Here is a 22,013-nt window from a genome sequence, read left to right as displayed (position 1 = left end):
CACTTTCGGTGTATATGATCGAGTCCAGTGTTCCGTCAAGAAGGGGTTGTCTCGACCTCACACACCCGCGAACCGGGAACCCAGGTTAGAAAAGGCTGTGCTAACCTTCATGCCAACCTCTGAGCTACTTATTTTGAAACGCAACAGCTTTTGAAATGACGTACACATGACTAATCATGAACAGATCATATTCCCCGAACATGTAAGATTCCACAACATTTCACACGTTTCTTTTTTCCGTTACTACGATGGACCCCGTTGCACAAAATGATCTTAGCTACGACTATCGTAAGCATATGTAAAGTATTGGAGTTATGGTCACCTTAGTGGTAAGATCGCTTTGTGCATCGGAACCCAGGATAGCACCGTGGTATGCTTCCATCGAACAAGTGCGATTACAAGTTGTAGTCTACCAATGCGTGTGGTTATCTATCAGCATCTCAACCTTTTGGAGGGAAGTTTGACTTCAATACATATTATTTTTAAATCACTTTTTGTCGTGTTTCTATAATCACTTCTTAAAATGAATAATCTATTATTTGTACTTGAGTGATGATAGATATTTTGGACACGCTCAAGATTGCAAACACTCCGTTACCTGTATAAATGGAAAAAATGCAAATATCACAAATTATACAACCCTGTTCAGTTACTAGTGCATGAAAACGTTATCTCTTTTTTTATAACAATGTTTCCAATTTAATTTGTGTTCTTGCGTTTTGTTTGGTGGCTTGTTTATAGGTAATTGAGATATTATTTACATGGTATTTTAATAAAATAGAGAGTGCTTTAGTCTAGGTCCAGACGTTTTTTCCAAGATTGAACTGTATTACTCAATGGGATCTACAGATCTAGTGGGTAACACTTTGGATGTACATCATCCAGCCCAATATTCAGTTGCACCATTGTGATACAGCTTGAACTAACACAGCGTTGGAACCCAAGTTTATACCACGCCGTTACTGGTGGCACGGGGAACGTAGTTGGATCAGGCTCTGTGACAAGACTGAGTGGACATCGTGACCCGATGGTATAGATTGCTGCTCCAGTTTTCAGACACTGGTTTGTCTTTCTCGACTATTTACAGGCCACCGAGGTGGGATATTGCCGAGTGTGGGGTTTAACAGTCTTCACTCACTCACTGGAGAGAGTCTCTGTATGTAACTCCCTACACAGGTGACCATGCAGACAAAGCAACGTTTCGATTCCCTTCGTGTCATAGTTAAGTATTCTTCCTGGTAATATAATATCAACGTAGTCGTCCGGTTTCTTTTAAACAGTTTGCCAGAATGCCTACAGTTGACCGTGTCATCTCAAACCATATTCGCCTCAGCCAAGAAATGTGAATGCCGAAACCTTTAACTGTTGCTTGTCTCTTTTCCGATGTTTGAGCATCCAACGCGTCTGTATTTTGAAGGTACATTCATGGAACGCGTGTAAAACTTCCATGGTCCACAGAACTGTCTTGGTGTCTGCGTGTTTGGCTTGTATGTGTATGTTTTAGTGGCTACTTATCTTGGCCGTAGCTCATGCTTGCTATGACACTTTCAAATACTTTTGCAAGTCTCTTACGTTTTTGTTGTGACAACCAACAGTCTCAAAAGTGCTTCACTATTTACTGTCGCCGTTCGCGTTTCCATACTGCCTTCACCATGCTGTGCTTCCCGTCGGTGGTGTTGTACCGGGACTGTTACACATGAATACAGTTCTGCATCAATATTCCAGTTTTTGTTCTGGGCTTTAAACTGGCTGAAATCACCGAAATCACAGCTGCTTGGTGCTATTTTACCGATATGTAGAGCTAAAGCCAGAGGTAAAAAAATAGAAGACACGTCTGCAAGTAGGGAGTGTATGCATGCGAGATCAGAGAGAGAGATAGAAAGTTGTCTCGGTGAAGATACACCAGACATTTGTCTGGAAGGATGTGTCGGATAGTTACTTGGTTGTATGTTGTTTAGCGTTGCTCTCGGCAATATTTCAGCTGTATGATAACGACGTGTCAAGTCCTGAGACGGACTAGACAAACATATGACTTACATTATAAGCATCTTCTTACACATCAGTGAGCGAGTCACGTCTATCATGTAGACCTTATGAAATTTGGTATACAGATATTTGACCAGTACTTTGAAACAAAAAAATAAATAAAATGTTTTCGGCAAAATATTCTAGGGGCTTTTTCAGATTAAATTGGATGGGTAGGAGGAAATTAAAAAACCAAAACTATAATAACTTGAATTTGACACATTTCAGTATTGTGTCTGTTTTCCAGAGTAGAAATACTAGTACTGCTCCGAATATTGAAGTAGTTTCAGATATTTTTTTGTTGTCAAACGAATTTTACTGTCTGTGAATAACTTCACTAACTATATTGACTGTATTTATTCTGTTCATAACCTCTTTGAGATAATTATATTCTCTGGACATGAGTTTCAAGGATAGCCATTGGAACTTAAACTTTGTGTCAAGTGTGAGTTGTCCAAGACAGTTAGTCTGTTCTGACCAAACACTGATAAAACGTTTCCTTGGTGACTAGATACAGATGCTGCTGAGGTCCCATTTAGTGCTAGTGATGTCAGGTGACAGTTAGGCCACAATAAATTGTCTACATTTTCATCCATTTTGGCAATTCAAATGCAGCCAAGAAGCATTATATTTTGTTACAGGAACTCTCCAACCATCATGATTCCTATGAAGCATGATTGTTTCTACCTATATGGTGTACCAGTACTTCATCCAGTGAACTCACAGGGAAATGTAGGTGATAAAGGGATGCCAGACAGGGCTTTTGGTAGTGTGGCAGGCAGGGATGAAATTGTGTTGTTAGCCTCACTGTAAATTAGCTAAAGCAGATTAGATGGAGACAACTCCAGTAAGTTATATATGTTTCTGGTATGTAAACATCAAAGTCAATTCCTCAAGTTATGTATGTTTCTAGTATGTAAACATCCAAGTCAATTCCTCAAGTTATGTATGTTTCTAGTATGTAAACATCCAAGTCAATTCCTCAAGTTATGTATGTTTCTAGTATGTAAACATCCAAGTCAATTCCTCAAGTTATGTATGTTTCTAGTATGTAAACATCAAAGTCAATTCCTCTAGTTATGTATGTTTCTAGTATGTAAACATCAAAGTCAATTTCTCTAGTAATATTTCTAAGCACCATACCTCATTTATTAATTATGTCTTTAAAGATATATAGGACTAGTCAAACCATAAAGTCTCAAATAAATCCTTCTTTAGTTGATGTGCGAAGGTTTCATTAGATTACAGAAATGTTGTTTGAGTGTGGCTCCAGAAAGAAAAGCCTATTCTGTGAAGTGCCTGCCCCCCAGCCCGTGGCTACTATCTTTTCCCTCTGGCTTGTGAAGTAAACTTTAGGTAGCCCTACTGGCTAGCTTATGTTCTATCTAGTGACCTTAAATATATAAACTGACCTTCCAAATCTCCAAAAGAAAATGCTGACTTGAAAAATAAGACCTATTTCTAAAAATAACAAGCATAAAATACTCATATCCCCCGCCAATATTACATGTCCGGTTGTGTGCAAGGCATTACCTCTTGTGAACTATGATCACTGGACCTTTTTATAAATGGCCTAAATGCAAGCACTAAAAAAGTTATTAATGGTGTTGTTTTGCCATCTGCAGTTTATGATAGAATACGTAACTGTATTTGTAATGAGTTGTGTTATTACTTAAACAATAATCAGAGTAAGTACTTAGAGATCATTGAGAGCAGAGGTCACCATTAGGTGTACTGAGAAGTACAGCACCAATCATCTGATGATCTGAGTAGTAGACTGGAGTCTGGAATGCTACAGCATCGGCAAGATCAGTAAACAACAAGTCCAGTGTAGCTCCAAGACAGTGAGTTGGAGAGTGATTGAGTTGAGTCATTTTTTCGCACATTAAAGAAATCTTCAAGTTTCAGGGTTTTTTTCATGTTACCACCATGCACTAGGCTGGTTCGGGTGCCACTTGTAAATTGTGTTTTCACAATAATTCACCATATACCTTGTCCAAGTTCCTTTGCCAAATGGTATACATCACAATTAGGTAATGATGGTAACGGTTCTCTGACAACCCTGCGTAGCTGTTTTTGTAGAATGTGTAAACGGTTTCTGAGTTTTGCTCTTGCTAAGGAAATATTCGTAAAAACTCCCAAACTATCAAAAGGCACCAGTTTACCACTAGACTGATTTATATGCCAAGTTTGGTGAAGAAATATTGTTGTTTTTCAAGATCTGTACCAAGTTTGGTGATTTTCAGTCTAAGTCAAAGTCGTTGCCAGGGATACTTGAAAAATACATTTTAAAATATCCCAAACTATCAAAAGACACCAGTTTATCACTAGACCTATTTAAGTGTCAAGTTTGGTGAAGAAATATTGAACGGTTTTCAAGATCTGCTCCGGAAATGAGGACTACCGCCATTTTCAGTTTAAGTCAAAGTCATTTGCAGAGAAACTCGAAATTTATTTTTTTTTAAATCCCAAAGCATCAAAAGGCGCCTATCTATGTGCCAAGTTTGGTTTAGATATCTCTCATGGTTTTTGATTTCTGCTCAGGAAACGAAACGTGACGGACAGACGGCACCCATTCCTATATCCCCCTTCCACTTTGTGGTTGGGGATAACAACATAGGTTGTTATTCAGCTGTGCCATATTGCTAGAAAGATGACTTTTCTTGAGCAGTATCAAAATGCATCATATTGTCATTATGGTGTGATTCTATAGATTACCACTCTGCCAAATTCATTGATATTGACTTGGATTGATACTATTTAACCTTATTAAAACTAAAACTAAATTTTCTCTTAGTGCTACCAGATTTCTCCTTGTATTTGTTAGGGTGGAATTTAAAAATAATAATATTGATTTAAAAAAGTCATAACAATAACACTAAAACCAAATGCTTGCAAATATACTGAGCATATTTTGAATGTACTTGAAGCCATCTTAACCAAGGAAGTGCAATTTCTTTATGACATTGTTTTAAATCAAAGATGGTGGCTTGTTGGGATTTCAGGGAACGCAGGTTGTATGAGACAACTAAATATATTAGGTAGTCAGGCTTGAGCTTGACATGGTTGATAGCATTTCAATTGTATGATTGTTGCTCTTAATATTAATCACTGGTTGGTGCATTTATGGCCGTCATCATTAAGTTGGAATGTTGCTGAAACAAACACTGCAAAACTCAGCAGGACCCTCTCACCTGAGGTGTTACCAATAATACAGCCAACTGATGTACAGCACACAAGCTATAACTGGTGTAAGTCACTCACTCACTCAACACAGTTATTCTGATAATCACACAGCCCTTCAGTTGACAGCTCACAGCAATCCTGCATTGCCTCTCCATAATAATTACCTAGCTGTTGTCAAAAATTAAATAAGAAATTTTTGAGTAATTTTCAGAGCATCTTTATTTGTCCGGCATTAATAGCCATACACTGATGCAGAAAAAAAATTCAATAAAAGTACACAAAACAACAATGCAGAAAAAAGCTGTACATCACACATTTACTATCCATGGAGGTATGAAAATAAACAAACTGGCACATATGAATAAAACAAAATCTACAGCCTTCACAAAGGATTGAATCACATGAATGAAACTGAAATACAGGCAGGAAAAAAATAATGGTCCATGAGTTATCCCCCCTTGTAGATTCCTTGACACCCAGTTACAGTTTTAATAATACTGACTATGAAGTCTAATACTATTCTACCCCCTGAACTGCTTTTGGTATATCTTGGATATGACTATATTAGCTGTAAATATCTTGATCAGTGGTGCAATGGTACTTTATATGGATGCCACTTGTCCAAAGGGAGACAACTCAAGAAGAACAACAATTACTTTATTAAATGGGTATTTTATGGAAGCACATAAAATGTGTTAACGCAGAGTAGCACAAAGATGAAACTTAGGGGTAATTGCACTATGTTGAAGGTGAGAAGAAAACCTAGATGTCTTCTCCTATAATACCTGATCTACTGTCGCTGTTATATGATTCAATCAATTTCAAGAAAGAGAGAAAAACAAGTTAAATCAAACCCTCACTTAAAGGACAACTTTCCCTATAACCTTTCTTCCTATTTTTCTCCAATCCAGACATGATGTAGAGTTGTTGAAACGTTACAATATACTAAATACTTATGTTACAAATTGTTTTCTAGATGAATGACAATTAAGGAGAAAGACTTTGGTGTCACAAAAATAATTACAATAAAAGGACAGGTTAAATGGTGTCTGCATATTAAGTACATAGAACCTGTTGAAACACATAAAAAAGAAACATTTTATATTTTACAACTTCATGAAACAGTAGTCTGACATTTTTTCCTATTATTTGGAATTTTGTACAATTTACATTTGTTTTTGCACAGAAGTCAAAACGACATATATATATCTTCCTCCCCACTGTTAATTACCACTTATAAAATGATGTTAGGTTTGTATTTTAGATCAACATAAAATAGCAATCAGTTGACTTTTACTCAATCTCAAACATACACTTTGACAAGTAACCATGGTTACAAACATTCATCTCAGGCCAGTAAAACAAGAAAGTATTTAACAATAGTGTGGTGAAATTCAGTATGTAAGTTAAAAGACAAAGATTTTACAGATAGAATAAAGTAGAAGTTAAAACTGCAGACGCACCAATGTTGGCATATATTGCAGGGTAATCATTGACTATGTTGCACTAGAGTAGATTATGATGAACATACGGTGCCCAAACATGGTCAGATTACAAAATGGCATCACAGATGTGCAGAATATTGTCTGTACAAACAAGACATTTGCGTTGTAATCAGATATTATTAGAGAAAGCTTGAGGTCACACCATCAAATCTCCAGGGTTAAAATGCTACAATTCACCTACATCCCAAGTTTCGCACCAAAACATACTTTCCAAAACTATACATTTCTGCATACAGATGGCTCAAAATGGCTAGCATCTTCTAAAGCAAGGTTTATACAAACAATGAGCAAACTCTACATGGCACTTAAAGTCTTGAATTAAAAACAATCTCTGGTTTGTCGTACAGTTCACGTTCCTTGCTCCCGTTCTTGCGAAACATGACTATATTGTAGCATATGTAATGTTGAACCTGTTGTATTGTCTCACATAGGCAGACAGGTGTCTACAGCTGACCAAATACAAACAATACAGGCTATAAATATATTAAATACTTAGGCAAAGATAAAAGCCAGGAATATTGTGTCACAGCAGCGTTTAGATCACATAATTTGAACATAGCAAGTCACATACAACAAAGGGAACCAAAGGACCTCACACCCATGTTCACGTCTGGCACTCGTACATCTCGCCAGATTGCAGACTCTTGTGGCGGACATATTACGTAATGTCTGCCCATTGACAACCTCCTATCTCCAATTCCAGTCTTGTGAAGAAACTGCTTTAGAATTCAAGTCTGTAAGCTGAACAGCTGGTTTCATGGTCCTGTAACTGGATGGTGCAACGACTAGCCGAAGGGGCGACATCAATTTTCAACTGTCCCAGATCTTCCTTGTGGAGTCCCATCCAATGACGAAGGGTCTCATTGTCATAAGTTGGAATGACTGTCACTTCTAGGTCCTTGTCCTCCCAAGTCTTCTTCGCTTCCAGTAAGGAATTGAGGATTTGAGGATTAGGGGACAAAGCGCTGAGAACATAATACCGCGCACGGATCCTCTTGAAGAACTCCACATCACTATAGGCTGGGTCGCCGTGATTGGGGATATAGGTTAGGTCGACATAGAAGGCAGTGAGAGGGGGCAATGGTGGGCCACGACTACCTGAGGGTGATGATCTGCTTGTAGCAGTGGCAGGACGACGGGCAGGGGCAGCACGTGTTGTCTTTGCTGGTTCAACTCGTGCAGGCGCTGTGGCAGGGCGAGTTCGGGTAGGTGCTTTGGTAGTAGCAGGGGCAGGTTTCTTAGGCTCTGCTTTTTTCTCAGTTGGTCGCGCTGTTTTAGCCTTGGGTTCTGTTTTGCTGGGGCCATTTGCTGTTTTATTAGTAGTGGTTTTAGTTGTTGCTGGACGTTTCTCTGGGGCTTTCTTTGTTCCAGTTGATGATTTTGAAAGATCTGCCTTCTTCACTTCTGCGGCCTTAGCTCCATTTTTGGTTGTTTTTGAAGCTTTTGTTGTCTTTCCATTGCTAGGACTGGCTGATTTACTGTCATCGAGTGGAGGTGGGGAAGGCAGACCCATAGGTTGTCCCCATTCACCGAGAGGATCAAACCCTTCTGGCTGCTTCTTGTTCTCTGGTTCAAATGGACTCTGATCACTGAAAGGATTCAAGGAGCCTTGTGTTTGTCCTGGTTGGTTGGTCTGGTCAATTCCAACAAACGGGTTCTGTCCTTGTTGGTCTAGACTATCAAAGGGGTTTGAAGATGCTTCCATGCCCCTTATATTGGCAGGGGGGTCTTCTATACCAATTAAGTCCTGCTCAGATGACCCATTAACAACAGCAGCTTCACTCTTCTGCGCATCACACTCTTTTGCAAAGGACTCATCAATATCTTTATCATCATCTGGTGTTCCACCATCGATTGAATCAGTGTCATCTCTGATATTGCTTCCAACATCATCTTGGATGTCACTAGCTACTGCTGAGTCAGTTGCTAATGATTGCTGATCACCTGTTTGATTGTCAAGGGACAAACTCTCACCAGGTGTTGGGGTTTCATCCTTTTCAAATGCTTCTGGGATGTTGGAGGACTCCTGTAGCTCCTGTTCCCTTTCAATGCTATCTCTCTGAAATTCTTCATGTTCTGGACTCTCCTCAACCCTTTGGACTTCGTCAGCTTCTTTCTCTGGGGATTCTGATGCCCTGGATGCCTCTTGCTGATCATAATCTGCATATCTCTCATCGACAGGAATACTGCCTGTTGGTGGTGCTTGATCAACAACTTCTGTCACATCTTCCTTTTCAAATCCAGATACCTCTGCCTCCTGCTCCTCGCTTGATCCTCTTGTTTCTTGTGGTCCCTCTTCATCTCCCAGATCAACATCTTTCTCATACACAAAGGCATCAGGATCCCTCTCTTCAGCTTGGTCCATGTCATCATCCTCTTCCTCATCATAGATCCCCATCTCTTCCATGGATTGTTTATCAATGTTAGATTTCTCTTCTGCAACAGGTACAACCTGTTCTTCCTGTCCCTCTCCAAACTGGTCTTCTCTCTCTCCAAACTGGCCCTCTGGTTTCTCTTCTGCCTCTGGTTCTGGAGAAGAATGAACAGGTTCTAAAGTTTGCTCAACTGGTTCAGGTTCAGGAGACTGTTCAATTGGCTCTGGTGACTCTCTCACTGGATCTGGCAATTTATCAGCAGGTTCAGGTTCAGGAGACTGTTCAATTGGGTCTGGTGAGTCTCTCACTGGATCTGGCAATTTATCAGCAGGTTCAGGTTCAGGAGACTGTTCAATTGGCTCTGGTGACTCTCTCACTGGATCTGGCAATTTATCAGCAGGCTCTGGAGATGGGTTCCTTTCTAGCTCAAGTGATTCTTCTCGGGATGGATCATCTGCAAGTTGTTTTTCTTCAGAATCCCGTCCTGACTCTACCTCTTCATCCTCCTCCTCTTCCTTGATGCCACCCATATGTCTCCCATTGTCATCAGTGATACCATACTGTATGCTCTGTTCAAGAGAAACATGTTGGCCTTGCATAACAGGAACAACATCTGGCTCCTGAGTGAACTGTGGAGTTGGTTCCAGAGGGCTGTCTGCATCTTTTGAGAAGGAAAATCCTTGTTGCTCTTCAGTTAGTTCTGGTGAAGAAGGGATTTCTTCAGCAGGGTCTGTATCATCTTGCACTGCCGGTTCTTCCGAGTTGGGTACAATGTCTGGATCAGCTGTGACAGTATCAGCCTGAGATTCTACTTCTGGTAAAGCCTCTTTCTGTTGAGTAGTCTCCTGAATCAGATCTGGCTCTGACACAAAATGGGATTGGTCAGGAACTTCAACTGGCTCAGGCAGAGACTGTGGCTGCTCAATCTCCTCTGGTTCCTCAGGTGTGCCTGCTGGTGATTCAGTAACAGGTTCGGTTGGTAAGGATCCATTAGCCTCTTCAGCTTCTTCTTCTTCTTCATCATCATCATCATAGATACCCAATTCAGCCAGTTTCTGTCTGTCATATGGGGGCTGGGCATCAACCGGTGTTGTTTCAGGGGCAGAGTTGACTGGCTCAGCTTCATACTGAACTGGGTTAGGCAGAGGTTCAGGTGAATCAGACTCTCTCACTTCTGACTGAAGTGCTTCAATTTGTTCTGGTTTCATTAAAGGTGTCTCATCAACCTCGGGCTTGGGTTCTGGTACTGTAGCATCTCCATTGATATGGTTGACCAAAGGTTCTGCTGGGAAAGACGTGTCAATCAAACTACCTTCTTGTGGTGGAGTCTCCACAATGGCAGCTGCAACAGGAGCAATTGGTTCCACTGGACTCTTAGAAGGAGAACTGGCACTCTTGACTGAGCTCTTTGAGGGGCTGGATGAAGTTGATGATTTTGCTTTGTCTGTCTTTTCTTTCTCCTTATCATCCTTTTTAACATCCTTAGACTTGGCAGTCTTTTTATTGGTATCTTCTTTAGAAATCTTATTTCCCTTTGAAGCAGGGCTGGACAGAGGTCTTGATCTTTCTGGTTTGGGGGTTTCAGACTTTCTTGGAGATTCTGTTTTGACAGGTGTAGAACGTGGGGCAGGCTTAGTTGCTGGTCTTGCATTTCCAGCAGCTTTCTTGGGTGGCTGATTCAGATCCTTTTGACAGCAGCTTGGATGTTTCAGGAAATTCAAATGCTTTATCCTCTCTAAACCCTCAATGATTTTGTTCTGTGGTGCATTTCCAGGGAAAAAGATTCTGGTAATTTTCTCGGTAGGATTAGCAGGTCTCCACACAAGCAGGGCACAGATGGACAACATATTAGGTAGGGGGAATTGTTGGTTGATACCGAAATTGCTGACCTGCTTGTTCCACTGCTGGTAGAACTCTTTCAGCTCCTTGCTGTCTTGCACTGGGTTCAGGATGAACATATCAAGGGAGCCATGACCTACTTTATGGTAGAGATTGACAGGTTCCTGTTGCTGTCCAACCACACTCCGTGAACATGGGTGTGGGAACTGCCCCAACTGTTTGGAGTACTCAATGATACGATTGCCCTCTTCAGCCAAATTGATTAACAAACTAGGATCTTTGTCCTTAAGATTCTCAACACTGGGTGCAGGTGAGGACCTGGTCTTCTCACTGGAATTCAGATACATAAAGCCTATTTCTGGATGTACATTCTCAACGCTCTTTCTTTGCAAAACTGACCCGAGCCCAAACAAATTATCAGTTCCCAAATGGGTTAACAACACCGCATCTATCCTATCCAAGTGTCGAGTGAAATCCCAGAAACATGCTTTTCTATTGTATCCTCCATTAACAAGGAGGCTGAATCCACTGATACCAAAGAGAGCAGAATCTCCTTGACAACCAGGGAATATGTACAGAGTGGGCTTATTGAACCTAATGTTACCAACAACATCAGACGATGACAGCAAACTGTTCAGACTTTGAGCCTTAACAAAGCTACTAACATAGGCAGTAAACTGAAGGACTCCATGGACATTGTCTAACTTCTCAGGTGGGTTCACCTTGATCTTTAAAATTTTAGAAAAGTCCTGTTTGTTGATACTGGCACTCCAGTCACCATCTGCCAGGCTGTAAAACACCAGGTTTACATCCTCTTGTTGTTTCAGGGCGTTTTCCACGTCAGTATCCTTGAAGATGTGGACAAAGTTGCTGAAGGTAAAGACATCATCTTGCAGGACCCAAGCCCCAGATCCCTGGAAGGCATGTCCAGCATACAGGAGGAACTTGAGCTGACAGGCAACCTTCAGGAAGCCCTTCAGACATCGGCGGACTGTCTGGGCCTGCGGGTTGACCAGGATCTCCACAGCAACATTGTCTGAGCGGTGGCGGATCGTCCTTTCCCCTGCAACACATGAAAACAATAGTCAGACTGGATTTCGTTAGTGCGACACTCATGTATATGCTGGATTCCATTATTGTAAATATGAACAATTTTCAAGAACATTTTCTCCCTTTACCAGAAATAGCAAATCTGAAAACATGATACATATATTTTTACAATTATCTAAGCAGGTGCATATTCTGCAAACTGTTGAGATCTGAATCAACAAGTATATCAAAGTATGATTGAACAATACTGTGGGACATACAGCAAGAGTTCCAACATGAAGTACAATTAGGTGATAATTAAAAAAAGACAAAATAACTATGATGCCAAAAATAATCTTCTTCATATGTGAAGTACTTTCGCTCCTTCAAGGAGTTCCTCAGCTCATAAATGTCGCAATATGACATCATCATCATCGTCATATCATCACATCATCATCATACCATGACATCAAAGTCAAGTGTTGATGAACTCTGTGAAGGGATGAAAGTACTTCACATATAGATTAGATTACTTTTTACTTCAAATGTACTTTCTTTTTTCTCATATATATCTATATATAACATATAACTTTGAGTAAATTAATCCTTTGAAGGATTACAAGTATTAGGATTAATTTACTCCATGTTTTTATTTTTATCTGTATGCTGCCTGAGAGTTTATATACATATATAATGTTGTACAAGAAATTACATAAACACACAACATAACTTTGCCAAATTTGAAAGCGTTTCACTTATAGTTAGTATTTCTTTTCATAGAGGACAATTAATTTCAAATATCCACTTATATTTCACAACATCAAAAGCCAAATTTATGCACTGTTTCAGTTGAGATTTAGATAACTAAAAAAGACACACTAAAGCAAACAAAAAATGATTTTTTCTCTAAATTTCTCAAATAATCTTCTTTTCAAGATTTGTGCTATGACAACATACACATATTTCAGAATTAAGCCAACAACACAGAGTGATTACAGGAATTAATCCAGTGCCCATTACTGGCTGAACTCTTTACACACCAAGGCTGTAAACACATGGTAAATGTACATCAAAACTATACAACAAGGAGAGTCAGAAAGCATACTTTATCATTTTAGATCAAAACACATCTATTCCTTTCAGAAATCAGGAATCATTTCTGAAAATACTGGTAATGGAAAGCAAAAATTGTTTTGATTAATGACATTAATTCAGGAAAAACTGAATTGTTTAGTAGGACATTGAGGGCACAGAAACACAGAAACTTCTACACGAGATGATGTTTAATAAATGAACATGAGTACTTCATTTAACATCATTACAGAAATAAGATAACTAGACATGCACTTGTCACATACCTCAATTTCACAAATTACAAAAAAAATTACAATGAAACCACATTTTATAAACCCTATTTAAGCTTCTTGAAGGTAAAGACATAAAATATAATATATACAAAATACAAATAATAGATGATCAACAAGTAAAATAAAAGTTTTTTATGCATAATTTGGATCTTTCAAGAATATTTCACGGATTCATGTGTTTCCTAATGTCTTGTTCTAATCTTGTCTCTAACCTCACAAAATTTTCAGTTTCAGTCAATCAGATTGAGTTGGAATCAATCTTAGATGAAATACCAAGATTATAACTTGTTACTTGTTACAAGAACATGCTTAAGCCATGCGATACTGGAATCTTGGAGAGCGTGCAGATGTAGTCCTGACTGACTTACCTCCCTTTACCTTCCCTGCATCGTCAGCTGTTTAAATAGGGCAAGGCAAAGCTTAGCTCTTGATACTAGTTCGTAACTTCACATGCTATTATAAGTGATGAAGTGAGCAGGAAAAGGAAACAGCAGCTTTATTGGAATTCTGTTATTTGTTTATACTATTTTACCAAACTTAATGCAGAATTTCATTCCATACTTTTACCAGTTTCTTCACATATTTGGAAAACCATTTGAATATGTCATATAAATGTCACATAAAAAACAAAATAGTTTCAATGTTTTTGTTTTTCAAATTGTTCCAAAAGCCACTTTCGTTTTCCATATTCCGTTATCACATGCATTCAGAATCTGCAAACTTGCAAGAAATGAACATGACATAATGAATTGATGGCCTCGAAAACCAGTATTGAAAAATGGCTGATTCAGGACATTAGCACATACAGAACAAAGACCACTACGTGTACCCAAGGGAATCCTGTCCCACTCAGTATCTCCCAGACACCTGTGGTACCACCAAATACAAACACATCCAAACTGGGAAGAGCTATTGATTATACCTATTTACCTATGTTAGATCTATACAATGAGGACACCACAAATAATGAAGGAGAGTCGGTTTTTATCAACTTCCATGGCAGCAGTATTGATTGCTGTTTCTAATGCATCAATTTCTGGTTGAGTCACTTGTTACTTGCAGATGTATTAAATGTCTGTCACTCAAACACGAAAAAGGCAACATTAATAGTGCAGAAACACTCGATAATCAATTGCATCAGACGTGAAATTGACAACGCTTATTGAACACTGGTCTTCCAAATTCACATGGAAGAATAAAATTTGTGGAATCAATTGCAAGTTCCATTTCGTTTCCACTGAAGAGGATTGGAACACTCCAGCAATAAAAACATCAGCAAAAATCAATATGGTAAACACAATTTTTCTTGTTTCCATCAAAAAGGATTCTAGAGGTTCAAGAAACTCGGGAAAGATGATTACAGGAAACAACCTGTGAGGACCTATGACATCCCGGGGTTATCTGCATCATTCTAGCTAACTTGGAAATCATAAAGACTGCCAAGCAATAAAACTCCTTTGTAATATGTCCATCTTACAATTGTATTTCTTGGCAAACAGTGAAAGATGTGAGAATGAGATGGGGCTACAAGAATTACTGATGATATTAGGTGAACTGTCAAGACATGTGATAGTAAATCTTGATACAAGGAGACTATCTAGTGGACATCCCAAATGCCTAAGAAAACTGTCATAGGTTACAGCAATAGTTATCAGCCTCAGTATATGCGTAATGAAATCCCTGATTCTCAAAAGATCAACTTCAAATCCACCCGCAGGTCATTCATTTTTGAAGCACTGACAAATACTGCATAACCTATGACAAAAACTCTCCAAGCAGTTGTCCTATCATGGGGAGAAAACTCACCATTCGGCCCTTCCTCTCCCAGAGAAGCCCTGTTGGCAATCTGTGCAAGCTCTTCATTGATATCAATCCCCGTGGCTTCAGTGTCCCAGCATTTGAATCCTGCAACAAGATAGAGGATGGTTAGAGGCACATATACACTTTTCTGAATGTAATCATATTCTTTGCCCAAAAGACATGTATGAAATGCAGTGCCATAAAATGGAGCAGAGCTACAGTGAAACACCATATAAAATCAAGAGTGGTCTTTATAAAATGGTTGCTGACATACGTTATAGAACTTGTCCATTTCAAAGCAAAAACAATTTTTCATAATATTTGCTCATGCAATAAGTGTATCACATCAACTGGACTTGTTCCTAAATAGATGTTGAGGTATGTGCATATTACAAAAACAAATAAAAAAGTTGATTGCAACTCTTTAAAGAATGATGTGCATCTAAAGATTAATCCTATGAAAAGTTTCCTTCGCATCGGAGGTAACAGTTTGTCACCAGTTTCTGACATAGACATAGCTTGATAAACCAACTGAATTAACAGTTTCATGATAGCACACCATTACACAGTTCAAATGTTACATTGTTTGACTAGGATTTATTACATTCTGATGAAATATTATTTTGCATGCATTTTCTGAGATGATGAAAATGCACCAAAGTTATTTTATTGAGTACATCAAGTACCAACATTACAGTGTCATCCATGAGCAAAACGGTTTTGCACACTGTTGGTGAGTTTATGACACTACAACCCGCATGTCTGTCTGTGAGTGAGATACACATTGCACACTGTTGGTGAGTTTATGACACTACAACCCGCATGTCTGTCAGTGAGTGAGATACACATTGATCTCCTGCAATGACTCACAGCCAGGGAATTTCTATTTGTGTCCGTTTAGTCACACGATGGTACACAACAATGGAGGCTACCTGGGGCAGATCAATACCGTCAGTTACTCCATACTGTCGGACTACTTCACAATCATCTTCCCATGACAACAAATTTCAATAAATGAGCAAAAAATAACAATAAGGATTTCATTTGCTGAAAGAAAGTTATGCTAACATTTCTTACTGACCAGTTGGATGGGACATTTCATAAATAGTATTTCCAAAATGATGCAAATTACAACGTTGAATGAACATTTAATAGGCAGAAATTGATGACGTTTGTTGCTAAGCCTATGTACATTTTATGGAAGTTAGGAAGTTGTTTGTGTTTATATTCTGAAGTTGATCATAAAGCAAGTATTCATAATATTCAAAGCCTAAGGCAGTGATATAACAAAAACAATCCTAATCTCTGCTAAAGCAAATACTCATTCAATATTTATATTTCAGCTAGCACAAAACAAACTTTTTCCAAGCAATGACCAATATCCAAATCATGGATCTAAACCCAGTGTTGTTCTCATTGTAAATATGTATAGATTTCAGCACAATGGATCTACGATCAACACATATATGACACAAACACCAAATGTTACACTTGGGAGTTGGTGAGTGGATGACAACTGAGCATGATTGATGACAACATTCTTGATGCCTGTTCCACCATATGCTACCTGTGACTATTGAGGTTTGTGTTGCCGTGATAAATGTCAATCATACCAAGAGTTTAAATAGTACTAAAAAATTAAGCGTCACCTGAACTTCTAAGAAAGTGATTATCTATGAACATCTGTGATCTATCAAGCCAACTGCAGGTTTCAGTGAGATACGGATCAATCAATGCCTTTAAGATCTGTTTGAAATCCTTGTGTGAGTCACTGTTTCCCTTCACCCCTTCAAAGATCAACCAATATATAAATATGGTGACAAACCCTCAACTATACACACTCATTAATAACATTCAGCATTCTCCATTTTCAAAGATGATGCATGAAGTTTCTGATTCTCTCAACCAAATATTTCACTGCAGAGATTTTCACTACATCAGTCCTTCTGAACCATCTTGTCAATATGTGCCTAGACAGCTATCATATAACTGATGTTGATTTTAATACACTGAAGGAGTACTTATGAATGTAACACACAGTCTCCTATCTGTAGAGGATCTGTTTATCCTGGCACTCAATACATCTCTGTTGCAACAGAATCCATGCAGGATATATACTGAGGGGAGGATATGTGGCCTCCATTACTGATCATCTTGTTACACATTAAATGCAGTGCATGTCCTCTTGAAATCAGATATGTGCAAGTGCATTTCTCATTCTGACTCATACAAAGTGAACATGAATTGTTTTCTGGCAAAGGTAGATCTGCTTTCAGTGACATTATATTGCTATATCAGAAATCTTTCACACATCATTTCCATAAGTTTTCTTTATCATGTTTATGTACATGTTGGCATGGACAATTAATTGATCATTTCAAGGCTAATCAAGTGTTGGTATTTGTACTGCTAGCAAACCATCCCAGGTTGGATATATGTCAGTGGCTCCTGACACCATTCACAGCTCCCAGGTATTAATCAGCTGCTGATTACTTCTGTATGCATTATCTGCACGCCCCCTAAAACACATGACCACATTCCAGGACTGGTCATTATCAGCTGCCTGTATGGTAATCAGTGACCTCTCCCTCACACACTCTTTCCCAAAGAAATACAAATTTCAACTTTCACTTCATTCTAGTCTCACAAGTTTCCATGGAACTGACAACATGTAAAATCTAAACATAAGCACCAAATGGCATCAGCATGATCACTAAACCATGAGGTTCATTGGAAAAGGAAGTCATAAACGTAAAAAAAACCAAACAACACAAACCATCCAAAGCAACAAATGACCCCATTTGATAATTTGGTAGGAATGTATGTAAAGTTATGTGAATAAAGAATGAAGTTATACAACGAAAATATAAATATATTTCATGACAAAAGCCTGTTGTGCCTATCAGTATGTCCCCTGCATTTGTATACCCAAAGGGATCATACACAATCGTTCACCTTGCATCATATCAAAGGACCATGTTCAATGAATGTTGACTTGTATAAACCACTTGAGACTGACAGTGCTTGCATGGCACCAAATCACCTGTCTAAGTCACAACACACTGAGGTAAGCATATGTGGAGAGGTGTACATAATCCATCCTTGGAGGTCTATACAAGTCTCTATACACTGTCTATTGGAAACACTTGGATAGGCAGAGACATTTCCTGTGTGTCACCCCACTGATCTAGCCTAGCACATGTGTATCACTGACGTTTACTGTGTGTACCAATTCATATTAAGTCTTTGAATGGCATTTAGAGGTGAATACACAAAAGGAAGAGATGGATGTCAACGTCTTCATCATGAGGAACACAATGTTTTGGAGTATACTTACTCCTTCACCAGGTGAAGAAATGCTATGAAACAGAGAACGTATATATGCACCTGTAAGAACAACAAAAGTAATAAGATAACAAAGGTGGAAACTTAACAAGGGGAGCCAACAGTTAATTGGCGCTAATAGGTGATTAGCAATGGACAAATGGAAGCCAACACTCAACAGTTAATTAGCGCTGATTGGTGATAGCGATGAACAACTGGAAGCCAGGACTTCAATTATCATTGATTGGTAAAAGGCAATGGACAATGGGCAAATGGGAGGCCGGGAGTTACAAGCACTAATAGGTAATAGCAAATGAGATGGCAATGGACAAACAACTGGTGACAAAGAAAACTACAAGAAGCCATTGACATCAGGAGACACCAGCCAGCCATGACCCGTGAACCAATTCATACTGTTGGGGACAAAATTGAATGACTGTATTTTGTCAGTAACAGGACAATCCTAATATATCACAGTTTTTGTCTACGAACTACAAAATGAGTTTGGGAAATGCAGAGGGGCTTTGCGTTCTATACCAGAAAAATACATCAATATCACCAGAATGTCTACACAATATGTATGATTAATATACAAATTTGTGTCAACACAGCAGGTACAATTGTGACAGCTATATACACACTGTCAACTGCAAATGCCTGTCAACACAATAGGTATGAATACTGTTCAACCAGGGAGCCACACCGACACAGAACGTGGTGAGGACAAACTATCAAACACAGAGCCCGTAACTTCTTGCCTTCTTCAAACAACATCCAAACAAAAAACAAACTTTGTACAGAGCTGAAAAAGCTGAAAATAAGGGTACTTAGGTATGCACAGAAAGCTCTTTCTTGTCTGGGAAGACCTGACCTTACTCTGAAGATACGTGTTGGACAAGGCTTGGTCTAAATGACTTAGGGTTGGTGTTTTGTGGGTCACTGACCAGTGATGGAAATAAGTTGAAAACTCCAAAAGGCAGTCAGGCAGGTGACCCATAAGTGTTGCCTGCCAGTCTTCAAAGTTACCTTCCGCCTTCAGACATAAATATTGATAAATTGCAAAAAAAAATAAAAGAGAAAAATCACGTCTTGATTCAGTTGAAATAATGCAAACAATTACTGGAGAATCTACAGGAGTTATAATAAAACTGAATATGTAAGTAGTGTTGAAATAATCTGCCAAACAGTTGGAGAGGTGGAGGAAAATTTTATGCAGCCTGACAGAATAGTTACCAGCCACGGGCAGGCAGTCAGTTATTTCTGACAGTCATTGACTAGGCTGGATATGTTTTAGTGCTGTAGTAATAACAGGTCACAACTCATGTGGCACATCCTAGCAACATCAGGGTCATAATGGTAGTCCTGCTGCCTCCAAGTGTGTTGCTGAAAGTGTAGAGAAGGGACTCTAATGAACGTAATGACAGACTTCTAAGTCAATCTGCTGTGCATCATTGTTGAAAGCAACGTGTGATTGTGCATCTGACAACGTGAGGATGTCCTTATCAATAAACATGTATAATGGCACCGTGACCTTTCTGGCGTGACACTGCAGGCTATTTGCTGTGGAGCTACTGTGTCTACTATTCTCTCCACCTGAGGCAAGTCATGCAGGATATGTTATCATGGAGTAAAGTGACATGTAATTTGGTGCAGCCATTATGCTAAAAAAAATACTTCAAATCTGATAATGCCATTGTGACATTGATTATGATGTCATTATTGCATGTAATGACTCACTTAGGCCAAACACAAACTTCTTGTGTTTCAGAAAGCATGTACTGGTATGGCAGGGTAAAAAGGGTTATTATTGTAAAACAGTCTCTTTTGAATATCAGTTTGGATGCATTTTCCTGTCGATGAGGTACACATGTGATAGGAACCTAAGGGTGGCAAGTGAATTTTTGGTGACATAGGTTATACAATAATTATCTGGACAGGATGACCACTGAATTATCAACCCCTTGAAAAGATCCAGTTTGTTGGTGCTATAGCTAAGCATCAGAGGTGGATTACCCACAGTACATTGACATGGTTGAAGTGCAGCAGTACCTGAGCAAGCACTGAAATGCCCTATTTATCTTAACCATCTAAACATGAGACTTGAATACTATCAGCAAGCAAACAGGCAATTTAGATTTTATTTAATCATTATAAAAACACTCAACAAAACAGGTACTTTTTGGAAAACATTAGTTATACTAGTAATTGATAATTATCAATGTTTGATCTTTATGAGTGAGTGAGTATTGTTTTACACTGCTTTTAGCAATATTCCAGCAATATCACAGCGGGGGACACCAGAAATGGGCTTCACACATTGTACCCATGTTGGGATTCGAACCCGGGTCTTCGGCATGACCAGCGAACGCTTTAACCACTGGGCTACCCGACCCCCCTTGATCTTTATGAACAAGCCATATTCACACGATGATCCATGGGAAGCTCTGCTCTGCTTCTCATGATTAGCAGCCACACAATTAGAAAGAAAACACGACATATCTAACATATCTCCCCAGTCACGGAACAAGGTATACAAGTATTATTTTTCTCCTCCATCTGCTTGAACTTTCTGAACTTTGACATTTCCATCACAGCAATATGAAAACACACTTGGTATTCTCATGCATTCTTAATAACCTAGAGAGGGAAGCAACTCAATCATGTGGCTGACACTTGCTGTCTTCACATTGGACTTCGCCTGGACCCAGTCATTGACGAATTGGGGAATGGTGATTATCAAATAGGTTCCAAGAGCAGAATCTTAAGATTTTGCAACTGCAATATTTACAGCATGTTGACTTCAGACACTTTTGGTTGGTGTAGAAACCTGTTTTGCAACAAAACAAATGGGAATTTAAATAGAAATGTCTGAAAAGGAAAATAGTGAATTGCTATCCCTAACTTACTAAATATATCACGTACATGTATGACTAAATTTGAATACTTTCATGAAGACACAATCAGAGGTTAGAACACACGGAATGAGTGTAAGGAATAGAAATCATGCTGTTAATCTAGTCCTTGTGACCTCAGTCCCAGTAGCGTTCCGTCACCTTGAGAGACTTGCATGTATATATGAATATGCAAAGTGCATTCCAAACATGAATGTAGCTGTAGGAAACAGTGCAGTGTGGAATCTGCACCTGAAACCATATCCAAACTACTCTCTATAAGTAAAGTACTTGTTGGAGTGCTTCATAAGGACATCAATGTCAACAAGTCTTGTTGAAGTGTGAAGTCGTGTGTCAGAGATACGTAACAGACATGCGTCAAGGTGTGCAAAGGTGCAAGGTGTGCAATGCAATTACAAGCAGTTTAGCTGAAGGTTACATGCACACAGGTATGCATGTGTCTCTTGCTTATCAGCTGCACAGTGTCACCCAGACAGGACACTGATGCATGCTTGTACCCTTCAGACACGGCCATAGCTGTCACCAATGCTCAGAGAGCAACCTTCTCACTATTGTCAGGTGTTTGCTTTAACTCTTTATCTTGACTAGTGATATGAGAAACTGTATCTAAAATATACAATCGACTAAATTTTAAGTATTAAAAACTTCACT

General features: G+C 39.0%; 1 protein-coding gene across 2 annotated transcripts in view; it reads right to left on the bottom strand.

Moving 5' to 3' along the window:
• Nucleotides 1–5,412: 5,412 nt before the first annotated feature.
• The window catches only part of LOC124135732 (microtubule-associated protein futsch-like), a 61,245-nt gene continuing 44,644 nt past the window's right edge, over nt 5,413–22,013 (bottom strand). The window contains exons 2-4 of one of the 2 annotated variants that reach the window (XM_046501243.2): nt 15,133–15,231; nt 13,695–13,721; nt 5,413–11,993 (exon numbers count right to left, since the gene is read on the bottom strand). In XM_046501243.2, the coding sequence (XP_046357199.2) occupies nt 7,438–11,993; nt 13,695–13,721; nt 15,133–15,231 (4,682 nt within the window). In that variant the 3' untranslated portion in view covers nt 5,413–7,437. The remainder of the gene's footprint in view (nt 11,994–13,694; nt 13,722–15,132; nt 15,232–22,013) is intronic. The other variant, XM_046501244.2, reaches the window with a different exon arrangement.

This window comes from Haliotis rufescens, unplaced genomic scaffold (genome assembly GCF_023055435.1).
Source record: "Haliotis rufescens isolate VD_foot unplaced genomic scaffold, xgHalRufe1.0.p SCAF_1, whole genome shotgun sequence".
In the NCBI taxonomy this organism is placed as follows: domain Eukaryota; kingdom Metazoa; phylum Mollusca; class Gastropoda; order Lepetellida; family Haliotidae; genus Haliotis; species Haliotis rufescens.
Note: the sequence above shows the minus strand (reverse complement) of the source record. Positions and strands in the feature narration are given on the sequence as shown.